The sequence below is a fragment of the Anser brachyrhynchus genome (assembly GCF_964034855.1).
Source record: "Anser brachyrhynchus genome assembly, chromosome: 2".
Taxonomy (NCBI): domain Eukaryota; kingdom Metazoa; phylum Chordata; class Aves; order Anseriformes; family Anatidae; genus Anser; species Anser brachyrhynchus.
In genome coordinates, this window is record NC_137695.1 from 144,855,658 (window position 1) to 144,875,720 (window position 20,063).

The following is a 20,063-nucleotide window of genomic DNA, read 5'->3' on the forward strand; positions in this document are numbered from 1 at the left end:
TGCCGTAAGGGAACAAGAAATCTAAGATACAAAGAAAAAAAATGTATAATTGGTTCATCCAGCTAAATCCTCATCCTGTGTTCCACTAAAGATAAAAAGACCTAATCTCACTATCATGTATTTCTAGGTAAATGCAACAGTAAACAGTAACTGATTTTTAAAAATTTAATATCCTAACAGATAATTCATATTCATTGGATACGGCCACATTTATGGAAAGCCTCTGTCTTTCTGTAACTGAATTACTTGACTTTAAGTGTCAGAATGCTAAAATAGCTTTTCATTAGAAGAATTAACAATACTTAATACTTGGCATATTTCACTGGAAAGGAGAGGACTGAGGATGAGGAAAAATATAAGATGTTCCTTTGCAAGAGTTTCATGGGTTTACTTAGGGCTGAAACAAATATATTTCTTTAGAGATGACATTACAGTTCAAAATATTTTATTTCACTGGAAAAAAGTATGATTTCTCCCATTATTTAATAATGTTGCTCAGAAATAAAGAAGTAAGAGAAACTCCATGAAAATTGTCTAGCTGGTAAGGGATTATGATGGAATATGAAAAAATAACTGTGGCTTTTTTTGTTTGTTTGTTTGTTTGTTTTTTTCCAAATCACAGGCTTCAGCTTGAGTCTACATGTCTCCGGTGAATCCCTGAGTTATTTACTTACTAGATTATTGGCTGTTCTGATGTAATCTCTCATTCTTTTGCCATCTGACACTCTTTTCTGAGATAAAGAATGCTTTTATTTTCACTCAAAATGGATATACAGGAAAAAAAAAAAGTTTATTTCTTGCTTTTCTTGCATTAAATTCTTTCAGAAGAGCCTGTTTTATTAGAAGATTTGTAACCCACTCTATTTGTAACTCACCTAAAACTGCCATAACAGGAAAGGTACAAATTTGAAAAGTGTACCTGTATAGAGCCATACATGCATTTCTGGGATTTCATGCTGTGCTGTTTCTTTTTGACATGCCAAGTACACAATATACAATATAAAATGTACTTGAAATCTTTGCAAGTGAATGGCAAGAAAATAAATACTCTGAGCAATAAGATATACCCTTAGAGTCCTTGTTTTACAATGTATGATTTAGTTTGATCAGACCCCAAGATGATTAGAGCTGGCTTTGTACTGATTATTCCCTTTAGAATACTGATCAGGTATTTTGATGATAGCATATAGAGTTGAGGATGGTGAATCCTTTCAAAATAAAAACTGAGGTTTAGGTAAGATAACTGAATAACATAAATCTTTGTAGTAAACGCACCTGAAAAGGTGATAGATCTGTAAATGGCAGACCGAAGTTAGGTGGCATCCTTGAATTAATTTAACATGAGAGCAATACAAGGTAATTCTAGATTTTAGTCTGCTATTATTTATGAGGATAAATAAATACTTCAGAAAAAAACTGTGCTGATTTATTACTATATTCTCCATATTTTTAAACAAGATCAGCATTACTAAACTGTGCCTTTGATCTAGGTACTACATACACAGCAATCAGAGGCACAGGGACTGGTGTTCTTTATATATATATTCAAGTAAAGTATTTTTTTCCAATTTTCCAGAGCAATGTGGAATCAGTATTAATGGAAATGAGATATGGGCTGAAAAACGTTGCAGGCCCCTGCAGGAGCAGGCCCCGGGCCGGAGCTGCAGCCTGTGGAGAGGAGCCCACACAGGAGCAGGGGATCTGGGGGGAGCTGCCACCTGTGGGGGACCCATGCTGGAATAGTTTGCTCCTGGGGGATGGACCCCATGGTACGGAGCCATGTGGGAGCAGTTCTTGAGTAACTACTGTCTCTGGGAAGTCTAGACACTGGAGCAGGGGAAGAGAACGGCCACAAAGAGATGAAGCATTATCGGCAGACTATAACACCCATTCACAGTTCTGTGCCACTCAGGGAGGAGGTGGAAGTGCATGGATGCAGGGGGAAGGTGTTTAGAGTTTGCTTTTTGTTCTCACTGCTCTAGTCTGTTATCAATGAGTGATATTGAATTATATGTATACATGAATTACATTAATCTCCCTTACGCTGAGTCTGTTTTGTTCATGACAGTAACTGGGAGGTGAACTCCCCGTCCTTATCTCAACCTGTGAGCTTTCCTTTCATCGTATTTTCTCCCATTCTGTTGAGGAAGGGGAGTTGAGAGAGTGGCGCAGTGGAGCTTAGTTATCCATTGAAAAGCACCACACTATCCTGATACAGACTAATTATATTTTGAATTTTATTTCAGATTAGTTTATTCCAGGATATTATTAAAAATGTTTCTACAGACTACTACCAAGGAAAAAATGAATTATTTTACGTTCCTCCAAATATATAAAACCAACAAATTTATATAAAAATGATATACTGCGCTATGCACTCCTTATTCGCTAAAATAAAGAGAAAAGTAGCTAAATGGAAGGTAATATTCTTTCTCCATGCTGGACTGCTTTTGCTGTTTATAAACCCAGAAGCAATAAACAATTTATAATTCATAGATTCACAGAATCATTTCGGTTTGAAAAGACCTTCAAGATCATCAAGTCCAACTGTTAACCTAGCACTGCCAAGTCAATCACTAAACCATGTCCTTAAGCACTACATCCACATGTCTTTTGAATACCTCCAGGGATGGTGACTCAACTACTTCTCTGGGCACCCTGTTCCAATGTCTCACAAACCTTTCAGTGAAGAAATTTTTCCTAATATCCAACCTAAATCACCCCTGGCACAATTTGATGCCATTTCTTCTTAGCGTATCATTTGTTGCTTGGGAAAAGAGTCCAAACCTGACCCCAACTGGCATTAATTGTTGAATTAAATTTATAAACCCAAAAACAAATAACAAAAAGATGGTAATACTAATGATAACTATCAAAAATATACAGAAAAAAAAAACTATCTGAAAATTATGATGTTAAACTTTATTCTCCAATAATTTTGTAAGCACTCTTCCAAAGGAAAAATGTGAGCACAGATCTAATGTCTAAAAAACTTCAGTAGACCTATCACATTTTTTGCCTTGGAATACAACATCCTTTGGAACCCACTTGTTGGGCAAAAACTAGTTTGCTACTCAGACTCAGAAGTAACACATCAGAAGACTTTTCTTGAAAGTTAATGTCTAAATTTAGACCTTCCCATAGTTCTTCTGAAGGAGAACATGCTTACATGGATGTGTTCCAGACAGCAATCTTTCCAGACAATTGTTCGATATTGTCTAGTTCCTAATGGAACTAGCTCCTCAAAGATTTTTCAAGAAAAGCAGTATTTCAGATGGAATATATATATATATATATAAATGTTTTTAAATTTTAAAACATATGAAGCAAAATGGTGTGTAACAGAAGTCTATGTGCATCAGAACTGCTTCTGAAGGGGAAGTGTAAAGATTTAAAGTTGTATGTATTTCCATATGTGCATCTGTTATCCTAAAGCTTCCAATGCAAATGTAACTCTAAAAATATTTTTGGATATGTAGTAATATTTTCACTCCATAAAATCTGTCATTTTTACCAGTAAAATAAGTATGAAGATATTTCTAAAAATGGTACAAATCTCTCTCCTCAGAAGAGTACTTAAAAATTAAGCTAAGATATAGCTTAAATAAGCTGTATCTTAAGACAATATTGAGAAATGAATTTGAAATAAAATATCCTGCCAAGAATACAATATAATTACACACAATTTTGCTGCATACTGCACATAATTGAATGATTCAAAAGATCCAGGAGCTGCTAGCAGCTGTGTAGCATAACAATAATTTAATTTGCTCTTCGGTAGCTACCTACTACATGAGCAAAACATAACCCAAAATGAAAGTCTAAATATTAAGCATTTCTGTCCTTTTATTTATTTATTTATTTATTTTTAGCATCAGAGGGGAAGAGAAAAGGAGGAAAAAAGGAGACAGAAAATTTGGAGATTTATAAAACATTACAGGAAAAGGTTACTCCTTCCAGAAGACAAATACTCACTAGCTCATCCTACCACATTGCTGAGTCAATTTGTTAGCAATAGGACTCAACTGCAGGCATCTACAGTGCAAACATCAGTATTTGGTCTAGGTTTATTCATAACCAGTGAAAATATGTGTAGAGTGTAATCTATTTCTCCAGGAGGCAGGTAACACACACTAGATTGAGCATAGTCTAGAAGTACCTATTTCTCTTTCTTGATTATAAAGTGAGACTAGGCATTTTTGAATGTGTATCTATACTGTGGACAACGAAAATGGAATTAACTTGCATAAATATATTAATGTAGTACCATCTGAGATGCAATGAAGAAGCCAAAAGAAACACAAAATTGGCAGATACCAGAACTCTTTTGGGCAGGCTGATGGAGACCAGATAGGTTTATCCTGGAATATTTTATGTTAGCGGTTGCCAGGAATTTCAACCCTCCAGACAGCAGATGAGTTCTGCTTGCTGAATGATACATAATGTCATTTCTTTCTTATGGTTCTTTAAAAAGACATTTTGTTTTGAGTTGGTTTGGTTTCTTGGTTTTCGGTTTTAACTCCAATATTAATGATAAATTTAATTAATTTAATTTTCCATAGAGGCTAATCCTGCAATCAGTTATTTATAAAAATCCTTTAGTTACATTTGCTTTGGAGCTACAATCTTTGAAAACAAATGTGTAGTCCTTTCTCATTTGAGACCAAATACTATTAGAAAGTCTTACAAGGGAAGAATAGTACATTAAAACAACAGCATGAAAAGACTATATTTTCATTTTTTAATTGTATAGTTTTTCTGTTTGCACAAAACTATAACTTCTATTGTGCCTGTGCACATTCACAACAGTGTTTCAGGGACTGATTAACCAGAGGAATACAGCCTCAACATTTAATGTAGTCCCAAACAAAGAAGAATTCTACAAAACAGAAATAATCTTGTAAATAAGGTCTTCAGCGAAGAAAATAATAGTAATGAATTACACACCTTAATTCAGCTATCAATATAGCACCCACAAAGGGAAATAAAGGATGGCAAACAAATCATTAAGCAGACACTTTGGTTTAAACTTAAGTCAGTGCATTTAATGTGTTCCCTATCACATAAAGTATTATAGAACTTTAATATTATAAAATAGAATATATATATAAATTTTTCCTCTAAGCAAATCTTTCAGATTGGATATTGCCATATTTTCTCACTTTAAACATCTTAACCTTTGCAAATACTATTTAATTATACCTCTAAAAAATTACTAGTGTGTTTAAGTAAAAATAAGTTATATCCACTTGCTTTATTGAGCCACTAGAAAATAAGATAGATACATTTTTTGATCTGGACCCTGGAGGAAATGACTAGTAACTAAATTTAGGCTGGTATGGGAATCAAATTTGTACCTAGAAGACGGTAAGAGAAGTTAGATTTGGAAATTCCAGCTGTTTTTCTAGTGCCAAAACATTTAACGTTGATCCATAAAGAAATCAATTTCTGCAAGTATTATCTTTCAAAAACAAACGAACAAAAAAGGTATGATCAAAATATACTAGCAACAGCAAGAACTCCACCCCAGTCAAACATGTGCAAGATACTTACTTTCATCACTTTCCACTGTTACTCTAGAATAACAGCATCAACCAAACGAACAAAACTATAGATTGATGCCCATCCTTTGCTCAACAGTCAAAACAAATTCTCTGTTTACCTTCTTCACTGGAAAAAGTGAAACCAAACAAGGAGATGAAAATACATGTTGTTTGTATCTGTATGTCCTTAAATGCCCTCAGTGTGGTTAATTGCTTTTGTGCTGAGGATGTCAGACTACTTCTCATTTAGTAAATGATGTACATTTATATCAGATGGTATGAGGTAATGAAATTATGCCATCTGATTGATCACTTTACCTCCATAATTTTCCATAGAATCATAGGTCCATCAACAATATAACCATGTTATTGTATCTTTCATTATGGAAGAATAATTTCAGTAGGAAATGTATCATTTATTATAAAAATGAGGTTTAGTTTTATTTAACATTAATACTACCAAAATGTAATCAACTAAAATTAGGTGTCTAATAAAAAAACGATCACTTTCACTACCTTCACAGATAGTGCTTTTGCACAGATAAGCTATTTGGAGAGGAATTCATCTTGCTTATTTTGGACAATTTCTCTTAGGATACGTAATTAATCAGTATGTTACAATTCATGTCTCCAGTGAAACTAATATCTCTTCATTAACTTTAGAGAGAGTCTAAAATAAAAGGTCTACCAGCTATGGCACTTAACCTTTTGTTGACAAGTTAGATGACATTGATATGCACAAAGTCTTTCTCTCCCATAAAATCATCCATCCATATCTTCTTCACTGCAGTTGTGAAAAAGATGAGGATGATTGTATGTAGAATGATGTGTTAATTATTTCATATTGCATCTAGCTGAATATGACTCCCTATCCGGGTAGCATTTGATACTTTAGCATAACAAAGAAATGAAAGAAACTGTAGATTTTAGAGAAAGGTAAGTAAAAATAAAATTGCTTGTTACTTATGAGGTACAGAAACATGTCTATATTCTTAAAAAGAAATGTGCATCCCAAGTTGGACACAGCTAACCTAAGATAACGATTGTTTTCTTAAGAGGACAAGATCAGAATAGTAACGAGGTCAGCTGTAAACTAAAAGGAGAAAACAGTTCTGAAATATCTCTAAACATTACTATACAACAAAGAAAAAAAATATATGCCGGAGATCAAAAGGCTAAGAATTTGAAGTTTACAAAAGCCAAGACATTATATTTGGAGCCAATGATTTCAACACAAGAAAGGGAGACAGGGATGGCCCAGGTAGCCTGAAAAGTATAATTAGAGAAGACCATTATAGATTATGGTAATAGGCACAAGCAGCTAAATATATATATATATATTATATATATATATATATTTAGATAAAGCAACAATAAAAAGAATTCATGAACATCCTTCCGTCATAAAACTAAGTTCAATGTCAGAGTTGAAAAATAAAATAAAAATAATTGTTCTGTAAGAGTACTGCAATCCTCGCTACAGGAAGGACATGGACGTGCTAGAGCGAGTCCAGAGAAGGGCGACCAAGCTGGTGAGGGGTCTGGAGAACAAGTCTTACGAGGAGCGGCTGAGGGAGCTGGGCTTGTTCAGCCTGGAGAAGAGGAGGCTCAGGGGCGACCTTATTGCTCTCTACAGTTACCTTAAAGGAGGCTGTAAAGAGGTGGAGGTTGGTCTGTTCTCCTACGTGCCTGGTGACAGGACGAGGGGGAATGGGCGAAAGTTGCGACAGGGGAGTTTTAGGTTGGATGTTAGGAAGTACTTCTTTACCGAAAGGGTTATTAAGCATTGGAATGGGCTGCCCAGGGAGGTGGTGGAGTCACCATCCCTGGAGGTCTTTAAAAGACGTTTAGATGTAGAGCTTAGCGATATGGTTTAGTGGAGTACTTAGTGTTAGGTCGGAGGTTGGACTCGATGATCTTGAGGTCTCTTCCAACCTAGAAATCTGTGATACTGTGATACTGTGATAAGAAGGGGCTGAATGCTTCTAATTAACTTGTCCCTCCTGTTCTCTCATTCAGTAGTTTGTTAAAATCAACATCCTTGTAAGCAGCATAAAATCCGCCCTTTATCATCCCTCTGAGAGTAAGCAGTCTGATCCAAAACAAAACAGCGAAGTCAGTGACTGATGCCAGCCTAACCTACAGCACGTGCTAAACATTCTCAAGGGGAAAACGCAGGAGTGATATTAGTGTCTCAGTGGATGTGGCTCCCCTTCAAGCATCCCCTTCAGTTCACAATGTGAATGGTGCCGTGAGCCTTTACAGAAGCCACTTCATAGAAAATAAATAGGCCTATCAAACTATGGGTAGCTCAATTTTCCCATAAGATATCAGCAAAAGGTGTATACAGAGCAGAACACTTTACAATATAAAGATCACTCACAAGAGCAACCAAGTGAATTCAAGTGTGGAGGAAAGGTACAAGTCTTTGTGCCAGAAAGTCATCAAACAAAATAGACTAAACATACCAATTGTTTGTAGTGCATGAATTAGAAACTTTCTAAAGAATTATCTGGGCCATAGACATTGATGTCTTTTAAAAAGTTCTAGCTATGTTTGTATTCAGAGTGTACAGTAGAAATAACTCGGACCACTTTTAGGAACCTATAGAACTAAACTGAACTAAAATTCAGGTTCAGCCTTTAATTCTACCTAAAGATTTAAATAAAGGCAGTGTTAATTCTTTAAACTCTAGTTATGGCTAGACCTTAAAATTGCTGTTGGCCAAAAGAGAAGCAGTTATTCCTGTTCCAGTTATTGCAATAGGTGTGATCTCTCATCTATCCCCTATGGGGAGAACATATTTTCACAATGTGAAAGAGGTGCTACCAGCACCACACAAGCATTCGCTCACTCTCCCAAAGTGGGATGGAGGAGAGAATAAAAAAATAATAATATTAATAATAATAATATTAATGATTAAAAAAAGGTTAAATTTTTGTTTAGAGATAAAGACATTTTAATAGGACAGAAAATAAATGGAAAATAATAATAATGATAAAAGAATACACAAAACAAGTGATGGACAATGCAATTGTTCACCACCCACTGACCAATGCCCAGCCAGTCCCCAAGCAGTGGCAGACCCCACCCCTGGCCAACTCCTCCAAGTTTCATTGTTCAGTATACTGTCATATAGTATGGAATGTCCCTTTGGCCAGCCTGGGTCAGCTGTCCTGGCTGTGTCCCCTCCCAGCTCCTTGTGCACCTCCAGCATTTTCACTGGCAGGACAGTGTGTGAAAGCTGAAATGTCCTTGACTTTGAGTAAGCACAGCTCTGCAACAGCTAAATCATCAGTGTGTTATCATTATTACTCTCATCTTAAACCCAAGTAAGTACCATAAACCACAGTAAGTACCATACCAGCTACTAGGAAGAACATTAACTACCTCAGCTGAAACCAGGACAACAGGGCTCATACACTCACAGAAATTGCAGGAAGAAAAAAAAAAAATTTAGTTAGATAACATCTACAGTAACTAAGGAAATGCATCTGTCTTCTTCTCATAATGAAAACAGAGACATAGTAAAATTGAAGGATTGGAGGACAAGTCATTAATCCGTTTGTGATTACATTATCTTTTTTTTTCCCCCTCCAAATCTGACTATTTATTTCACAATTTCTCTCCAGTGCTTAAACCACAGCACATCCATATACCTCCTGACTCCAACTCCTCTTTCATCAATTGATTCCATTCCCACACTGCCAAATCTGCTAAACTCCTGTCTCAGAAATATTGGATTATTTTTTATGCTTTTATGCCAATAAGACAATCTCCTTTCTCTCCAAATGTGTTTCTAATATATATATATATATAATATATATAATATATTATAATATATATTATATATATATATATTAAACTGCTTTATGTATATTACTGTCATTTTTAACTGGATCAAAATCATAGAAACAGAATGGCTTGGGTTGGAAGGGACCTTAACAATCATCCAGTTCCAACCCCACTGCCATGGGCAGAGATGCCACCCAATAGATGAGGTTGCTCAGGGCCCCATCCAACATAGCCTTGAACAACTCCACTGATGGGGCATCCACAACTTCTCTGGGCAACCTGTTCCAGTGCTATACCACACTGTGAGTAAAGTATTTCCTCTTAATAACTAATCTTGATCTCCCCTGTTTTAGTTTAAAACCATCCCCCCTTGTCCTATCACTACATGCCCATGTAAAAAGTCACTCTCCATCTTCTTTATAAGCCCCTTTAAGTACTGAAAGTACAAAATGAAGTCTTCCAGGAGCCTTCTCTTCTCCAGGGTGAACAACCCCAGCTCTCTTAGTCTTTTTTTCATAGGAGAGGTGCTCCAGTCCTTTGATCATCTTCATGGCAGCCCTCCCCTGGACTCTCTCTAATCGACTGACATCCTTCTGGGTGCTCCAGGCCTGGAAGCAGCACTGCAAGTGGGACCTCACAAAGGCAGAATAGAGGTCCCCTTTCCACAACCTGCTGGCCACTCCTCTGTTGATGCAGCCCAGCCTGTAGTTAGCCTTCTGGGCTGCAAGTACACACATGCTGGCTCATACCAAAACCCCAAGGTCCTTCTCTGGGGAGCTGCTCTCATTGCGTTTTTCTCCCTGTCTGTACCCATGTCTGGGATCTCCCCAGCCCAGGTGCGGCACTTTGCACTTGGACTTGTTGAACCTCATTAGGTTTATGTGGGCACACTTCTCAAGCTTGTCCAGATCACTTTGGATGGCATGGCTTTCTTCTGTTGCATCAGCTGCACCACTCAGCTTCGTGTCATCTGCAAATTTGCTGAGAGTTCACTCAATTTCATTAAGTCATTGATAAAGACATTAAACAGCAAATGATTTTGAATGATATGGAAGAATAGCAGCAATAAAACTAAAAAACAATTCAATAGCTTATGAACAGGAGTGAAGTATTTTACATCTCCTAGTTCCATATATAATAAATTATCTTCTTTTGACAAATACAGCACCAGATTTTCTTTATCCACAAATAACATGGAAGAAAAACTGGATTATGGTTAAAATATATAGTTAAGAGTGAGGTTAAATATTATCATATTTTCTGATCATTTCATTGACTGAAACACCTGCAGTATATCTTGACAACAGGCTTAGGAAAAGCCAAGTTTGAGACATTTGATTTTAAAAAGAGCTATCGTGTTGTTTGTTCAAACAGGTCTGACTAAAAGAGACATCATGAAATGAGTGTTTGATTTCATGGTAAACTACCCAGCCTGCCTGAGATTTATACTGTCAACATGAATAAATATGCATGGCAACTGGGTTTAAGCTTGATGAGAAGCTTAGGAAATGTTCCATTGACAATAGTTAATGAGATAACACAGCTGTGGTAAATTAAATGTAAACATTCAGCTTTTTTGCTGAGTTTATTTCGCATATTTTGGCTTTGCCTAAAAAGCACACAAACAGAAATGCAAAGATGAAATTTTTACAGGAGGGAAACAGCAACATCGTGACATAAGGAAGGAGTAGGGAAAGAATGGAATATAAAATATTTGACAGCCACAGAAAGACCTAGCAAATATACATATATATATATATAAGAGAAACAAAAAATGAACAACCAACTCCCAACTCTCAGAAGCAAATCATTATTGATTTCAAAATTATTTTGACATGGAATAGATAAAAGAAGGTGAGCACTGGCAAACTGTTGAAACATTCAGGATACATTTACCTATTTATTCAGATAGTAAGAATACTTTTACGCATTAAATACACTGAATATAAAATATAAAATATGATGGTGACAAATGAACAGTAACATAGGATATGATCATGTCAAATTTCTTTTTATATAAATTCCTGTCAAGTACAATTAACAGAAGAACCTATTTTTCTAATCCATCAAATTTAAGAGTGATGTTGTATGTTTAATTTATCCTTAAAATTTTTGGAAAACTGCTTGATCTGTTTTTAAAGAATCTCTTTTGCTTATTTTTCTGCTTCCTTGTGGTGAATTTTATGTGGTGTGAATACGTCTGAGATCTGTCAGAAAGGCTGTCATTCTAGCACCGATGCTTTCCACAGCATTTCTATCACCGTGGATTACAAAAAAATCAACAAGTATAATTTGTAAGATTTGAAGTCTGGTTAACTTTAGCACTAGTTCTGATCTCACTTAAGTTTTAGCCTGTTATTAAATCTAGACTAAGCATTTTATAGCGCATCCTTATGAAGAACAAAATCAAGAATCAAAACTGACACTTTCTCATCCCATATGCTACTTAAGCTAAACAGCATGAACTAGGTTTTACTGCAGCCCAGCAAGTATGATTTTTTCCATTACTAGTAAAAGCCTTCAGGATTTGTACTGACCTGACAAGAAGCTTCTCTGCATTATTTGGTTTTCTCTTGGCCAAAGCTGGTTTTAGCATGCTTAAGCTGTGATAACAATTCACAGCTGTGAATTTGTCTCACTAGAAGCAAGAGTTGATACTTTGATTTACAGAACCAAAGAAACATAGGAACTAAGGCTGTGTCACCAGACAGCACAATACAGAAAATCTTGCAATGCTCCTAACAAAATGAAACTTTTTCCATGATTCTATTCTGTAAGTTCAGGGAAAAAAAGAAAAAAAGAAAAAAAAAAAGGAACTAAACAAAAAAGCCTTTGCATGAGCTCAATCCACCCAGCATTTTCTTTTGTAAAATGAGGTGCTATAGTTATTTACTGCATGAAATTTTAAAGACACTTTCTTCAAATCTTTAGATTCTTCTACCTATAGTTTTCCCATACAAAGCTCTAAATAAACAAGTCTGATCTATGCTTCTCTCTTCGGAGGTTGCAAACTGCTATTTCCCTTTAACAAAGGCTGTTAGTCCATGAATAAAACAAAACTTTGTTACGAGTCACATGGAGAACAGGGCCAAACAGGACCTGAGAGAAAGACAGCCCTGGAGCAAGATGTAAGTAACTGTAAAATTCAGCCTGTAAACTGCTTTCTGTGCATACAGTTCATATCTGAGACAGACTAAATGAAATGTGATACCACAGAAAATTATAAACAATATTTCCAGCTATTTCTTGATAAGAACTATAACTCTAACCTAGATGAAACCAGGACAAAATAGAAGTGTTCTTTCCTTTTTCCAGTTACCAGGGACTTCACCTGACTGCCACAACTTTTCACATGTGATGGAGAGAGGCCTGGAAACTACATCAGCCAATTCCCTCAGGACCCTGGGATGCATGTCATCAGGCCCTATAGATTTGTATTTGTTTAGATTCATCAGGTGGTCTCGAACCTGGTCATTGCTTACACTAGGTGGGACTTTGCTCCCCCAGCCTCCATCTACAGGTTTAGGGAAATGAAAGACTTGGGAAGCCTGACTGGCAGTGAAGACTGAGTCAAAGAAGTTGTTGAGTACCTCAGCCTTCTCCATGTCTGTCGTTAAGAGTTCAAAATGAATGATGAAACTACATGATGAGTTTGTACAACATCCCATGAGATATCCAAGTATCATTTCCCTAACTAGATGTGAGAGATGTAATGAGGTTGAATCCAAACTGAGAAAACCTTATTCTCGTTTCTGTGCAGGTATATTTCCTATGGACTCAAGGGATTAACAATATGAGAATCACCGTTCAGGCCAAAGCATCAAATTTTCAATTCTGTTCTGTATTTAATGTACCACAGAGAGGCACATGTTGAATGTTCTTTCAGGCAAATCTCTGTAACCCTAGCTTTGGCATTTTAGATCCATTTTTTGAGACTAATAATGAAAGATTTATAAGGAGGTCTCTATTTGACATTGCATTCCCTACGTGAGGTATATATTTTTAGATAGACTGACAACTACATATATTCAAAATTAAGGAAAGAATGCAATATTTATCAAGACTTAATGACAAAACTCATAAACATTTAAGTAAAACATACACAAATAGGTAGATACCCATAGACTAATATAAAAAATTGAGAAAAATATTTTTAAAATATTCTGTTTGATGCTCTTGTCACATTTTATATACATTTTTTTTAATGATGATTTGACCACATTGTGGCATGCAGTGCATTGTTCCTTATATGTTGTCAAGACAGTTTATCTCATTTTAATATTTGCCAATTTTTACAAGCAATAATAATAATAATTAAATACGTAGAACAGATTTTCACATCAAACAAAATAATCCATTGTGCTGTATTTTGCCATACATTTCCCATACATACATACATACATACATATGACCTCCAGTTTCAATTAATCATGTTGGACAGCTCATAGCAAATAGGTCTGCTACTAGCATGCTACACTTTTGTATACATTCACATACAGTTTTAAAGCCAAGATACTCTTTCTAACCAGACAGTAAAAGGTATAGTAACATTAAAAAAAAAAAAAAACAAGACACAAAAAAAGTTTTGTTTAAAAATATGTAATGAGAATATATTTACATTTAAGAGCTTCAGAGGGGAGGCATCCTTTCTTTGTTTTCTCTAGCAAGGGACATGAGTGGAACAAGAGGTTCTATATGCATGTCAGCAATAAAAAGAAAATGAAGGGAGCTAAGGGCTCTCCACTAATGGAGCAGGTCACATGGTGACAAAGGACATGGAAAAGACTGATATACTGGATGCTTTTTGCACTTCTGTCTCACTGAATTCAGGAATTACAGAACCCTGAGATCAGACGGAAAGTGTGGAGAAAGGAAGACTTTCAGTAGAAGAAGATCAATTTAGTGAAAATGTAAACTAATTGGATATACAAAGGTGGTGAGGGAACTGACGAGGGAAGGTGCACCACTTGACCCATTGTTTTTTAACAGGGAAGGTCTCATGGGTGATGGTTGGAGGCTGTCTTGGGCATAGGTGATAATGAGATGACAGAATTCTCAATCCTTGCAGAAGCAAGAAGGGTGGTTACCAGAACTGCTACTTTAGATTTTCAGAGGGCAGATTTTGGCCTATTTAGGGAACTGGTTGAGAGAGTCCCTTGGGAGGCAGTTCTGAAGGGTGAAGGAGTGAAGGGAGGCTGGACATTCTTCAATAAAGAAATCTTGAAGGCATAAGAGCAGGCTGCCCCTAGGTGCCGAAAAACAAGACAAGCAAAAAAAAAGACCAGCATGGCTGAACAGAGCTTCTTCTGGAACTCAGGAAGAAAAAAAGAGTTTATGACCTTTGGAAGAAGGAGCCAGCAACTCTGGAGGACTGCAAACATGTTGCGAGGTTATGCGGGGACGAAACTAGAAGCGCCCAAGCCCAGATAGAATTTAACTTGACTATGGCAGTAAAAGACGATTTAAAAAGTTTTTGTAAATGTATAAACAACAAAAGGAGGGCTAAGGAGAATCTCCATCCTTTATTGGATGGGGGGGTGGGGCTGGGGGGAGGGGGGGAGAAGAGAGAGAGAGAAAAAGACAGCAGATGAGCAAAAGGGGAGTAACTTAATGTGTTCTTTATGTCAGTCTTTATTAGTAAGACTAATCCTTCTCAGGGTACCTATCCTGCTGAGCTGGAAGACAGAGACAGGGAGCAGAATAAAGCCATTATAATCCAAGAGGAAATGGTTAGCAACCTACTACACTCCTTGAACACATACAAATCTACAGGGCCAGATGGGATTCATCCAAGGGTACTAAAGGAGCTGGCAGAAGTGATTGCCAAATTACTTTCAACAATTTATCAGCAGTCCTGATGATCAGGGGATGTCTTAGTTGACTGGAGATTAGTGACTGTCACACCTATCTACAAGAAGGGCAAGAAGAAAGAACCATAGAATTAAAGGCCTGTCCATCTGACCTCAGTACCAGGGAAAGTCATGGAGCAGATCATCTTGACTGCCATTGCACAGCACCTACAGGAAAACCAAGTGATCAGACCCAGTCAGCATGGGTTTATGAAAGGCAGATCCTGCTTGAGTAACCTGATCTGCTTCCAAAGCAAAGCATTTGATCTGTTAAGAGTTTTGAGAGAAAGACAAGCCTAACAGGCACCTCCATAGATATAGAGCTACCGTAGAGAGTCCTGCAAAGGGAATACTAAGACGATTAAAGCACTGCAGCATCTCAGGAAATGCTGAGAGAGCTGGGTCTAGTTTGCCGGAAGAAGGCTCAGTGGGATCTTAACGCATATAAATATCTGAAGGGAGGATGTATCAAAGATGGAGCCAAACTCTTTTTCAGTGGTGTTCAGTGACAGGATAAGAAGAAATAGAACAAACTGAAACACAAACATGGGAGGTTCTGTATGAACTGAGGAAAACTCTTTTTCATTGTGAAAGTGACATAAGCACTGGAACAGGTTGCCCAAGGAGGCTATGGAGTTTCACTTCTTGGAGATATTTGAAGCCCATCTGGACATGGTCCTAGACAACCAGCTCTTACATGTCTCTGCTTGAGCAGGGCGGGTGGAAAAGATGACCTCCAAAGGTCCCTTCTAACCTCATTTATTCTGTGACTCTGTGAACCATGCTTACTTCACCACTTGAGGGCAGTGAAACACTGGAACAGGTTGCCCAGAGGAGTTGTGGATGCCCCCTCTCTGAAGTGTTCAAGGCCAGGCTGGATGGGGCTTTAGGCAACCTGATCTGGTGAAAAATGTCTCTGCCCATGGCAGGAGGGTTGGACTTAGATGATCTTTAAGGGTCCCTTCCAATTCAAACCATTCAATAATTCTAGGATTCCATAACAACCAGAGACAAAACGTGCTCACTTCTTACTTTCCTGCACTCAGCTTTAAATCCAAAATTCCTTAAAACAAAAAGTGGAAATGTGTAAGGAAACAATACTGATGAATAATGCTTTTGAATGCTCCAGTGAAAAATACTTTTGATCGCAACAAAGTTCTGGAGTTTTGAAGATAACACTGCATCATCATGTTATGAATTGGTGAGGAAGATGAAGGATGGCAGTATCAAGACATAAATACTTCTGTCCAAAAGTGTAATTCTTAAACCTCTTCAAGTCATTAATATCTTAACTCTGGAGCCACTTGAGATTTGCCAGATGGTACATACTAATTGTGAGCTTAAAGTCATTCTCACATGACTTTTTTATGTAGGCATGCTCTTGCTGGATTTAAGAAAGTAATATATTTGAAGTAAAAATATGTCCCAAAGGGTCTTCATTTAATTCTATACATTAGCTCAATGATGGTTTTCAAACCAAATATTTAGATCACGTGTTCAAATTGTAGGAAGTGCACTTAGCTTCCTCAAAGAACAGGATATTAAATCCTATACACTGCCAAATTTGACAGAATTTTCTCTCAGAAATTCTAGACATGCATCAATTTAATCTTGTTCCCTAAGGATTTGGGTTAATAAAAATAAAAATTTATAAAAATATGAAGCTTCTTTTGGTTAGAGAAATGGAGCTTTATTATTTTGAACTTTGGAAACATTTCTGAAACTGCAAATGTCACCTGGAGGACAGACAACTATTGCTCTCTGCATCATCTTTCAGGACCTCTTGACAGATTTTTAAAGATCTATAAATTGGATAAACTGGATTAAAAGTCCTTAGAACAAGTATAAAACAAACAAACAATCCCCTCAATATCACCAAACTCCCACCAAAAACATCTACCCTTTTCATTATGAATATTCCAGTCACTTGATTAAATATTCTTTTTTCTTCTTCCAAAGTGGAACACAAAGGTGGCTGGAGACAGATTCTTCCACACAGGACATTGTAAGAGGAGTAGACAGAGAAATCTAACAATGTAGCCAAATGGCTTCTGAAATGGAATCAGGTTTTCACTGCTTCATGATTAATAAATTCAGTGTGGATGGGTAGGCCTTCAAAGCCTCTGTGATCAATTCATGGAGTGTGATGCAGATGGCAACACAGAAAAGAAATGAGGAGGTAGAACATACTCCTGATAGCAGCAAACACAGATGTTGATAAAACATTACTGAACTATACAGTTAATTTCTTTTGTATTACTTCTAAACAAGTCCATTACTCTCAGTTCAGATGAAGTGATACACCTAGAAATACAGTCATTGCTGCCAGGTGCCTAGCTGTTGAAATTAAGGACAACTGGTATCATAAGTTAGCTTTATTGCTTTTATTTGACTCATCTGGCATTATCAGAACTCCTAGTGCTTTGTTATAAACTGTAGGTATAAAGTGTGTGAGATTTCAATAAAACAGTTCAGACAGTGAAATAAGTTATACAACTTTATAATAGTCCTTCAAGAAGTAAAAGTGAATTCATGAATTTCAGTGATTTCTCACATAGTCTGAGGCCAAATACAATGCAAGCACTTTTACACAGTGCAGCTCTACTAACACAGTGTTTGTGGACCCATTATATTGTTTCATATCATGGGTAATTTCTTCTGGGAATTCATTTCGAGAACCATATAAAAACATGATGGCTACTACTTGGCATACAAAAAGTAAAACACTCTTAGGAAAAACAACATGTTTTAACATCTGTCCATACCCATCTAATACCAGCCATTTCACAGAAATTTCTGCAATGTACCACATACAGCTGCTGAACTGTAGAAACAAATCATATTAGTAACAAATGTCATGGCCTACTTATGCTTTTGTGGCATTTATTTTTAAAGCAAAGCCAGAATGTTAAACTTACCTTATTAGTATTGATAGCTGTGATGACCCACACACATTGAGCATTGCTGTCATACTGGAATGGAAAATTGGGTGATGTGAAAGTGCCGCCAGGACCCTGAAGATTGGATCCACAAGTCTTAACTGCAAAAAGAAAGTTCACCTTTTAATTCAAATATGAAATGCTTGTAGCAGTATCATAAAACAAGCTCTAATTTAAGTTAATTGAGATATAAAGGATTAAAATACCACTGAGCAAAAATAGAACTACCTAATACGAGACAATGGAATGACTCATGTTTAGTTATTCTAACAAAATAAAATATACTTTCTCGTGTCCAAGCTTTTCTTTCAAAAAACTAACATACTTGGAGTGAAAAGAAAAGCTGTACTAAGAGAAATTGCTCTATTTATTTTAAAAGAACACTTTAATTTGAATGGTTAAGAAGAATTTAGTAAGTTTATGCTATTACCTTCTTGAAAGACAAGAATTTATGAAGTAGAACACAAAGCTCACTCTCTTATCATTGTATATTTTTGTTTGTTTATTTGTGTATGACTGTCAACATTTTTCCTAGAAACTTTAAAGGAAACATGTAAAAGTCTTATACAAAATAGTGCTATCTGTTTTTAAGTATTGTAAATAACATTTAGTTACAAATTAAAGTCAGTATGGTTGTTTACATTAGTATACCATAAAAACAAAACAAAACAAGAAACCCACAACCCACCTGATATAATTATTTACTTTAGGTTTCATCTAACATCACAAATACCCCGAAGGACAGAAACAGGGACATTTCTGCTGGAGAATAACACTTTTTAGGCACTAACTTCAGCCTGCTGAAGCCAATGAAAGGCCTTTATTGTCGGCTCCTTAACACTTCGATCTTTGCTGAATACACAGTTGTTTTTTCCTGGATGCAGACTAGTTTATCCTTTTTCCCCATTAGTCACCAGAAATAATGTAATTCAAAATGGAAGCACACAGCTAACCACTCCTTAAAAAAAAAAAAAAAAAAAAAAAAAAAAACCTCCTTAAGCATTTTGGCTCATTTCTGGTTCTAGCCTTCACTGCATTTCTGCTAGTATACAGTTATTACACTTCTGGTGGTAACTTGGTAACTTCTGCAGCTATATGAAAATCACCTGGTAAATATGACCCCGTTAAAAGAGCTCATTCATAGAACAATTATGTGGAATCTCCAGTGTGAATTGTTTATGCACCATTTTTTTTTCACCATACAAATTCACAACCAACACCTAGAACATTAAAAACTTCCTAAATTCTCAGGAAAACAATGCTGGTGATTGATTACTGTGACATTTTTTCTTCATATACTACGCAATTTTAAATACTTCAGAGAGGAAGAAAATAAATTAAGGTTACTAGAAAAGACAATCAAATGTGACAAGCACATTGTTTCTTCACTACTTCCACACAATTTGCACCACCTTTACCCCTCAGAGAATCATCAAATTATGTATGTTAGAAAAGACTTTCAAGATCATCATCAATACTATAGTCTGTAACACAACAGATATATAAATAAATAATCCCTTTAAGGTTTTAATGTCTACATGATTATTTGATTGATTTCATTGCATTTTTCAGGCAACTGATGAACAAATCACATCTGTGTTTTTTGACAAGTATCAGTATAACTGCACTGAAACCAATGTTCTGCTCTAGTATAGTTATATCATATTATAATATGCTTATGTTTTATTTTCTAGTCTATAACACATAGTTTGCAAATTAAAAAATAAATAAGCAAATAAATAAATGATTTATTTTCCCAGTAATTTGTCTGCCTCTCTTCATGTCAACACTGCATTTTCTTGTTCAATATCATCATTGCTTCTTTTATCCTTTTACTGGTTGTCTTTATTTCAACAGGCATCCCAAGTTACCTGCCTCTGATCACATGAGATTCATTATCAACCACTGCAGCCTTTGAAGGGCTGCAGAGCACCCTT

General features: G+C 36.2%; 1 protein-coding gene across 6 annotated transcripts in view; it reads right to left on the reverse strand.

Annotated features, from left to right (window-relative positions):
- The window catches only part of CSMD3 (CUB and Sushi multiple domains 3), a 703,323-nt gene that overhangs the window by 370,115 nt on the left and 313,145 nt on the right, over positions 1–20,063 (reverse strand). For all 6 annotated transcript variants that reach the window (XM_080578052.1, XM_080578051.1, XM_080578050.1 and 3 more), the window contains one exon: positions 18,106–18,227. In XM_080578052.1, the coding sequence (XP_080434178.1) occupies positions 18,106–18,227 (122 nt within the window). The remainder of the gene's footprint in view (positions 1–18,105; positions 18,228–20,063) is intronic.